At 38.7% G+C, this 9,863-nt stretch overlaps 1 protein-coding gene across 3 annotated transcripts; it reads right to left on the bottom strand.

Annotated features, from left to right (window-relative positions):
* Positions 1-1,519: 1,519 nt before the first annotated feature.
* Positions 1,520-9,669, bottom strand: si:dkey-283b1.6. 3 transcript variants are annotated; one of them, XM_042327313.1, is made up of 5 exons: positions 9,517-9,669; positions 8,896-8,951; positions 2,632-2,697; positions 2,259-2,487; positions 1,520-2,099 (listed from the first exon to the last, which is right to left on the bottom strand). In XM_042327313.1, the coding sequence occupies exons 3-5, from the start codon at positions 2,661-2,663 to the stop codon at positions 1,977-1,979; spliced, it is 384 nt and encodes a 127-aa protein (XP_042183247.1). In that variant the 5' UTR covers positions 2,664-2,697; positions 8,896-8,951; positions 9,517-9,669; the 3' UTR covers positions 1,520-1,976. The 3 variants fall into 3 exon arrangements, with proteins under 3 accessions (XP_042183247.1, XP_042183246.1, XP_042183248.1); XM_042327312.1 differs by lacking the exon at positions 8,896-8,951; XM_042327314.1 differs by lacking the exons at positions 8,896-8,951; positions 9,517-9,669 and adding an exon at positions 5,074-5,259.
* Positions 9,670-9,863: the final 194 nt, after the last annotated feature.

The following is a 9,863-nucleotide window of genomic DNA, read 5'->3' as shown; positions in this document are numbered from 1 at the left end:
GGATAATGGCCGGACGATATTGCCACATCTTCAATTTAAGCCTACTAGAAAGTGTGTGCACTCAGGCCTGGAGAGAAGCTAAAGTCATTCTGCTACCCAATAATAATCAATCCCCTTTACTGGCTCAAATAGCCGACCAATCAGCCTGTTATCAACCCTTAGTAAACTTCTGGAAAAAATAGTTTGACCAGATACAATGCTATTTCACAGTCAACAGATTGACACTAGACTTTCAGCATGCTTACAGGGAAGGGCACTCAACAAGCACAGCACTACTGATGATTGGCTGAGAGAAATTGATGATACGATGATTGTGGGGGCTGTCTTGTTAGATTTCAGGGCAGCTTTTGAAATTATCGATCGTAGTCTGGTGCTGAAAAAAATGTATGCGTTATGGCTTTACACCCCCTGCTATAATGTGGATAAAGAGTTACTTGTCTAACAGAACACAGAGGGTGTTCTTTAATGGAAGCCTCTCAAACATAAACCAGGAAGAATCAGGAATTCCCCAAGGTAGCTGTTTAGGCCCCTTACTTTTTTCAATCTTTACTAACGTCATGCCTTTGGCTTTGAGTAAAGCCAGTGTGTCTATGTACTGTATGCGGATGACTCAAAACCATACACGTCAGTTACTACAGCAACTGAAATGACTGCAACACTTAACAAAGAGCTGCAGTTAGTTTCCGCAATGGGTAGCAAGGAATAAGTTAGTCCTAAATATTTACAAAACTAAAAGCATTGTATTTGTGACAAATCACTCACTAATCCTCAACTACTTCTCATAATGAAAAATGTGGAAATTTAGCAAGTTGAAGTTCACAGCCCCAAGTCCAGAACAGCCTATGGGAGGCGCACAGTGCCACTTAGAGTCATGACTACATCGAACTGTATTCCACATCAGGTAACTGATGCAAGCAGTGGAATCAGCTAAAAAAAAAGGTAAAAAATACACCTTATGGAACAACGGGGACTGTGAAGAGATATAGAAAGGTACAGACACATGCATTGTGATATTGTTGTATGGTGGTATAGCACATTTTGTTTTGTAGATATGTAGTGGGGTAATAATGTTATATGATGTTCTGTTTAATGTTTTGTTTTATCTGTAATGTAAGTGCTTTAATATGTTTGGACCCCAGGAAGAAAAGCTGCTGCCTTGGCAGAAGCGAATGGGCATCCATAAAAAATAGAAATAGGCAAGGGGGCATTAAATGAAGGGGTTACCATTTTGCTGTCACTTCATACACTACACATCATCAGCCAAAGACTTGTTCCAATTCATGTAAGGATATATGATTGGGCAACTGGAGTAACAGGAAATAACATATTTATAACCGAGAGCTATGCCACAACCTGTCATGTCCATCACATAGTACATTTTTATCAGTTTGTCTGTTCAATATCTTACCAGTGTTTCACAGAACAGCTTCCTGGGTAGGGCTGTTATGTAACCTATTGGGCCAAAGAGCATGGACAATGTGTTACAGCATCATAAATGGCTAATATAGGACAGATCAGATCATTGATATGAGAACAGACTTTATTCCCAATGTCAAAATAGTTAAAATAATTTACCATATTACACAACAAGGTCCATGAGATTTTACATAAATTAATAAACTATTCTGAGTTACACTTTGAAAAATAAAATGTGAAAGATTTCTTAATATTTACACACTGGTTTGTACAGATTGGTAGCTATAGCTACTACGCAACCCCATTTGATCTCTTATCCCCAACTTTTGCTTTAAAGTACACACTTTCATAGACGTCCAAACACTTGCTTTTCCTTATGGTCTCCAAACTTTCCACCTCACGTCCCCATTCCACATTCCCAAGGACCAAGTCTCTGTGGTATACATGTCCAGCTTCAGGATCCCCACTCCACATACAGTATGTGCCATTTTCTGTGTTATTTATCCCTTAGTCTGTGGCCTCAGGCCTCCCCCTCACAGGATTCCTAAGGTGGTACGGTCCTATGGTTGGGAGTGGGGTTCAGGAGGCACTGAGTAAGATTGCATGGGGAAAACAGGTGTGTTGGAGAGCTCAGAATAGGCTGGAGGAAGCTCTGGGTGGATAAAGTCTGGCTTCATCTCCACCTAGACATAATTAGATCAAAAGTGGATGAATAGAGATTAAAACACATTTACAATACAGTACAGTGTTTTACCCAAAAAGTGTGAATAAAAATCCATTGTATTGTTGTAAACCCTACTGTGCGGTACAATTTTTACCTCATGTTTAGGATGGACTATTACCTCATTGTAGGCAGGAGGTGGGCTGTAGAACTCTGAGTTGCTGTAGCGAGGAGGCCTGTGGATGTCTTCGTTGTCATAAGATACTGTGGGGAAGGGAATGACATAGATGGAGGGCCTGTCTCGTCTCTCCTCCCGGTCCAGATGCACCTCGCGGGCCCGGTGTAAGGACTTACAGAAGGCTATGCAGCAGACGATGCTGATGCCAAATGTGATCAACGGGATGAAGATTCTAAGGGAAGAGAAGGTAATTGGTTGGTGAATTTCTCGTCGCTGTAGGAGTTCGTGACAAGTGACAGGCAAAGTCTATTTCAGAGTGTGTTTGTGCGTGTGTGTCCTCGACGGATATGAAGGTGAACAGGAAGGGGACTCTTACTCTAAAATGAGAAACGTGTCTTGTATCGGCATCTTGTGAAGTTAACACCTGCACCTCAGTAGAAACCTGCAAGGACAAACACAACTACCTCATGAAGCTGGTTGAGAGAATGCCAAGAGTGTGTAAAGCTGTCATCAAGGCAAAGGGTGGCTACTTTGAAGAATTATAAATATAAATTCATTTTGATTTGTTTAACACTCTTTTGGTTACTGCATGATTCCATACATGTTATTTCATAGTTGTGATGTCTTCACTATTATTCTACAATGTAGAACATAGTCTGTAATAATTCAAAGTGCAGAAGTATGAAGAATAATATTGTTATAATAGGAATAAAGGAGGATGAAAACAAAAAACTATCAGTCAACGGAGGAAAAAGTCAAGGTGTTCATGAAACGTAATCTCAAGATGACAGGTGGAAACAACTGATTTTCAGAGTGAAGGCCCCGTCCAATCGTAGCTATGATGACGCACATTAAAAAATGAAAATTGCCTTGTTATAGCAGGTTAGGGAATTGAAGAACACCCCGTTCTCTATTAATGAACTATTTCCCCATGAAATAGTGAAGTGATGACGTGCCCTGTGCCCCATTTAAAAGGGCTCCAAGCAAAGAAGAAGAATGTTCGTCTAGTGGTCGATAAATTATAAGTAAACAACCAAATGTTCAAGGACTCGAAGATTGCAAGGTGGCTGTGAGTGATAGCTACCTCCTGTTGAAGTAGTCCCCAATACACATATGCACCTCATTACAAAGTACAATTACAGATTCATTTGTTTTTTACAAAAAATGTTTTTTTCCATTATGGACTTTCTTTATTCATGCTGTATGGAACCGTGGACTAAGTGGACTTAAAGTTAGACTTATGGCAATGCAGAATGGATATGATGAACTTGAAACTTGAAATTAAATCATGGTGTTTTTCGATGGTAAGTTTACAAACATTGGTTGTGATAAGTATAATTGAAACGTGGGTATCATTATGGTAAGTGGGGAAATAAGTATAGCCAGTTGTAATTGTAATGACTTAGCAGATAATAAATAAATAAAAAATATTATTTCTCTTTGCAGGTAAAAATGTATCTATTGTTTACTGGAAACTCATTCTACAAATATAGATTATGTTCAGTAGAAAAAGGACTGGGAGGGAGAAATATATTTTTGTCATGGGCAAATAAACTCAAAAGGGGTGATTATACTAATTAATACACATTTTGATCCGAATGTGCAAACAGATCCGCAAGGAAGATGGATTCTTTTAAATATGCTATTGGACCAAAAACAGATCTGGATAATTAATCTATATGGGCCAAATAATGATGAGCCATACTTCTTCAAAAATATATATAATAATCTATTGAGCTCACAAGCAACATATTAATCTATTATTATCTATTATGGTGTGAGATTATAATAGGGTTTTAAGTACATCAATGGATCGTAAAGGAAATCACACGACAAAACTATCACCCTTCAAGCACTTAAGGAGATCCCAAAGATCATGGATACATTATTAGAATATATGGAGGCTGAAAAACCCTGACCTAGTGAGATATACATGGGGGAGGCTTAATCAAGCTAGCCGTCTTGATTACTTCCTAGTCTCATTCTTGATGGCATCAAAAGTGTTTTTTAAAGTATTAATTGGAGACCGAAAGCGATTGGACCACCATCTAATTGGCCTCTAATATCTCTTACAAAATTTCCACGTGGACGGGGATATTGTAAATGTAATCAAAGCCTATTGAATGTTCTTAACTAAGACAAAATTATTTATAATGTACTTTTTTTCACAACATAGGTATAGAGGATCCCCTTCTTGTATGGGACAGTTTTAAATGTACTTTTAGAGGCCATTCAATACAATACTCATTGTATTGAATTCCGGCAGGTAGGCTAGTGGTTAGAGCATTGGACTAGTAACCGATAGTTTGCAAGATCAAATCCCAGAGCTGACAAGGTAAAAAAAAATCTGTTGTTCTGCCCCTGAACAAGGCAGTTAATCCACTGTTCCTAGGCCCTGATTGAAAATAAGAAGTTGTTCTTAACGGACTTGCCTAGTTAAATTAAGGTAAAATTTAAAAAAAAATACTCATCATTAAAACAAAAGCAGTTTGGGTCAAAAGAGATTAGACTAATAAAGGAAAAAGAAGTAACAGCGCAGGTAGACGGTAATGGAAACTGGACTATAGAGAACTGTCACGTGACTAGGGGGGTTTCTAGGTATGTGTGTGTATAGTGTGTGTGTGTGTGTATGGTTCCCAATTAGAGGCAGCTGATTATCAATACCTCTTGGGGATCATACTTAGTGTGTCCTTTTTCCCACCTGCTAGGTGGGATATTGTTTTGTGTGAGTGCCTATCTGCGCTACGTATTTCACGATCGTTATATTTTTGTTGTTTTGGAAGTTTTCACTATCATTAAAATGTAGAACTCTACTCACGCTGCGCCTTGATCCAATTATTTATACGACGGTCGTGTGTCACGGCTTTCTTCCTGGGAAGGAGAGGCGGACCAAAACGCAGCGTGGTTATAGTTCATGGTTCTTTAATAAGAGACACTAAACATGAACAACTACAAACCAAGAACCGTGAAAACAGTCCCGTGTGGCACAAACACTGACACAGGAAACAATCACCCACAAAATGCCCAAAGAATATGGCTGCCTAAATATGGCTCCCAATCAGAGACAACGATAAACACCTGTCTCTGATTGAGAACCAATCCAGGCAACCATAGACTTACCTAGACACCTAAAAGAACACAACCCCATAAATCTACAAAAAAACCCTAGACAAGACAAAACACATAAATCACCCATGTCACACCCTGGCCTAAGCAAAATAATAAAGAAAACAAAGATAACTAAGGCCAGGGCATGATATCGTGATAGAAACAAAATAGGTTAGAGGAAAAACAAAAAGAAATGGAGGTACTTATATGTTTTCTTTTCAGTCTCCTCCATTTCCACTGAATGGTATTAATTGCAAGGATGTATTTCCTAATAATAATGTTAACATTATGTACTGCAACCCCAGATGTAAAATAGAAAATAATTGTTACTTCTCAGAAAGTATTGAGCTTTTAAGAGGAGTAAAACAAGGCTGTTCATTGTCTCTATACATATTTACTATGGCCATTGAAATGCTAGCTATTAAAATTAGATCCAATAAGAATATCAAGGGGTTAGAAATCCAGGGGATAAAAACAAATGTGTCAATGTATGCTGATGACTCAAGTTTTTTCTTAAGTCCGCAATCTGGATCCCTGCAGTCTCATTGAAGATCTTGATCACTTTTCTAGCCTCTCTGGACTAAAACCTAATTATGACAAGAGTGCCATATTACGTATTGGATCGTTTAAAAACTGTATTTACACTACTTTGTAGTCTACCAATAAAATGGGAGGATGGTGAAGTACAGCACTTTGAGATATCAGCTGATGTACGAAGGGCTATATAAATAAATTTGATTTGATTTGATTTGATTTAAAGTAGACATACTTGGTATTCACATCTCAAAAAATATAAATTGAACTTGCCAGAATTAATTTCAATAGAAAGTTAGCAAAAATAGATACAATTCTGCAACCATGGAGAGGTAAATACATGTCTATCTATTGAAAAAAATCACATTGATTAACTCTTTGGTCCTATCACAGTTTACTTACTTACTAATGGCCCTGCCTACTCCAGATGACACGATTTTTGAATCATATGGGCAAAACATATTTAATTGTATTTGGAATGATAAGCCAGACACATTTAAACATGCCCACTTACAGTTGAAGCCGGAAGTTTACATACACCTTAGCCAAATACATTTAAACTCAGTTTTTAGCAATTCCTGACATTTAATCCCAGTAAAAAATTCCCTGTCTGGTGTCAGTTAGGATCACCACTTTATTTTAAGAATGTGAAATGTCAGAATAATACTAGAGAAAATGATTTCTTTCAGCTTTTATTTCTTTCATCACATTCCCAGTAGGTCAGAAGTTTACATACACTCAATTAGTATTTGGTAGCATTGCCTGCATTGCCTTTCAATTGTTTAACTTAGGTCAAATGTTTTGGGTAGCCTTCCACAAGCTTCCCACAATAAGTTGGGTGAAATTTGTCCCATTCCTCCTGACAGAGCTGGTGTAACTGAGTCAGGTTTGTAGGCCTCCTTGCTCGCACACGCTTTTTCAGTTCTGCCCACACATTTTCTATAGGATGGAGGTCAGGGCTTTGTGATGGCCACTCCAATACCTTGAATTTGTTGTCCTGAAGTATGCTTTGGGTCATTGTCCATTTGGAAAAGCCACTTGCGTCCAAGCTTTAACTTCCTGACTGATGTCTTGAGATGCTGCTACAATATATCCAGATAATTTCCCTGCCTCATGATGCCATCTATTTTGTGAAGTGCACCAGTCCCTCCTGCAGCAAAGCACCCCCACAACATCATGCTGCCACCCCCATGCTTCAAGGTTGGGATGGTGTTCTTCGGCTTGCAAGCCTCCCCCTTTTTCCTCCAAACATAATGATGGTCATTATGGCCAAACAGTTCTATTTTTGTTTCGTCAGACCAGAGAACATTTCTCCAAAAAGTATGATCTTTGTCCCCATGTGCAGTTGCAAACCGTAGTCTGGCTTTTTTATGGCGGTTTTGGAGCAGTGGCTTCTTCTTTGCTGAGCGGCATTTCAGGTTCTGTCAATATAGGACTCATTTTACTGTGGATATAGGTACTTTTGTACCTGTTTCTTCCAGCATCTTTACAAGGCCCTATGCTGTTGTTCTGGGATCGATTTGCGCTTTTCGCACAAAATTCCCTTAATCTCTAGGAGACAGAATGTGTCTCCTTCCTGAGCGATATGACAGCTGCATGGTCCCATGGTGTTTATACTTGTGTCCTATTGTTTGTACAGATGAACAAGGTACCTTCAGGCATTTGGAAATTGCTCCCAAGGATGAACCAGGCTTATGGAGGTTTACACATTTTTTTCTGAGATCTTGGCTGATTTCTTTTGATTTTCCCATGACGTCAAGCAAAGAGGCACTGATTTTGAAGGTAGGCCTTGAAATACATCCACAGGTACACCTCCAATTGACCCAAATGATGTCAATTAGCCTATCAGAAGCTTCTAAAGCCTTGACATAATTTTCTGGAATTTTCCAAGCTGTTTAAAGGCACTGTCAACTTAGTGTATGTAAACTTCTGACCCACTGGAATTGTGATACAGTGAATGATAAGTGAAATAATCTGTTTGTAAACAATTGTTGTAAAGATTACTTGTGTCGTGCACACAGTAGATGTCCTAACCGACTTGCCAAAACTATAGTTTGTGAACAAGTCATTTGTGGAGTGGTTGAAAAACTGGTTTTAATGACTCCAACCTAAGTGTATGTAAACTTCCGACTTTAACTGTATGTAATGAATATGAATTTGGGGGGCTAAAATGATTAAATATTAAAGCGTTAAACCTCTCACTAAAAGCGTCACTTATACATAAATTATACTTAGTCCCAAAATGGTTCTCCAGTAGATTATTAAGAAAGGCTCATCCTTTGTTCAAAAATTGCCTTTTTGCATTTATACAGATTGCAACTTCTAATTTTCGTCTAATTGAAAATGACATTTTTATCACGTTTCAGGTAAGACCCAAATGCAGACTGTGTCGAAGTAACAATGTTTATTACAGCAACAGGGGCAGGCAAACGTCAGTTCAAGGCAGGCAGTGGTTGATAATCCAGAGTAGTGGGGCGAAGGTACAGGCTGTCAGGCAGGGTCAGGGTGGGCAGAAAAGGTCAAAACCGAGAAAACAGGAACAATAGGCAAGACAGGAGCAGGGGGGAAAATGCTGGTAGGTTTGATGAACAAAACTAACTGGCACAGACAGACCGAAAACACAGGTATAAGTACCCAGGGGATAATGGGGAAGATGGGCGACACCTGGAGGTGGCAAGACGAGCACAAGGACCGATGAAACAGATCAGGGCATGACAATTTTATTTCAAGTATTGCCCTTTCTTAAACAAGCCATACAAAGGTGGTTACAATTTCAATTTTATCCTCCAGAAAAGATAGAACAAATAATACAACAAATGTTATGGTTAAACTCAAATATACTGATGAATTAAAAAAACATTCTTTATGGAAACAATGTTAAAAATGTGTATTATATTTTTTTTATTATATTATGAATAGAAACAGAGGAGTTATGTCACATACAGTGGGGAGAACAAGTATTTGATACACTGCTGATTTTGCAGATTTTCCTACTTACAAAGCATGTAGAGGTCTGTAATTTTTATCATAGATACACTTCAAGAGAGACGGAATCTAAAACAAAAATCCAGAAAATCACATTGTATGATTTTAAAGTAATTCATTTGCATTTTATTGCATGACATAAGTATTTGATCACCTACCAACCAGTAAGAATTCCGGCTCTCAAAGACTTGTTAGTTTTTCTTTAAGAAGCCCACCTGTTCTCCACTCATTACCTATTAACTATTGCATAGTCAATGTGTACAACACAGAGTCAACACCAATAATAATCTATTCCATCTGTCAGAGTAGATTGTTTATTTATTTAACTAGGCAAGTCAGTTAAGAACAAATTCTGATTGACAATGACGGAATACCCCGGCTAAACCCTAACGACGCTGAGCCAATTGTGCGCCGTCCTATGGGACTCCCAATCACGGCCGGTTGTGATACAGCCTGGAATCGAACCAGGGTCTGTAGTGACGCCTCTAGCACTGAGATGCAGTGCCTTGGATCACTGCACCACTCGGGAGCCAAATCATACATTCATACCAACAAAGTTCTGTTGACCTATAGTCATATTATACTGAATGTTAACGCACAGCAAATATATGAATCCAAATGAACTTTATCTTACCTTAAAGACAGCAGCCACTTCAGTAAACCTGGGACTTCAAACGGAAATCAATAAGGACCTGAACCTTCTTTGTACTGTGTGTCTGTGTGTGTGTGTGCACGTGTGTGTGTGTGAATATAGAAGACCTGAGTGTATGTGTACTGTGTTAATATGTCTCTTATCTGGCAAAAGGTGTGCTATGGGACTGAGGGTTAAGGTTACAGGTTTATGGCAACCCTTTGCTGTTTAAAGGCACAGCACCTGAGCTGCCATGGCCATGATGAGGCCAAACACAATGGTAAAGTTACTGTATCATGCTGTCTTAGCATTAGAATAAGACAGTTTTAGACAACAAAATGACATGGACT

The sequence above is a fragment of the Oncorhynchus tshawytscha genome, linkage group LG09 (assembly GCF_018296145.1).
Source record: "Oncorhynchus tshawytscha isolate Ot180627B linkage group LG09, Otsh_v2.0, whole genome shotgun sequence".
NCBI classification, from domain to species: Eukaryota; Metazoa; Chordata; class Actinopteri; order Salmoniformes; family Salmonidae; genus Oncorhynchus; species Oncorhynchus tshawytscha.
This window is presented reverse-complemented; position numbering and strand designations above follow the sequence as displayed.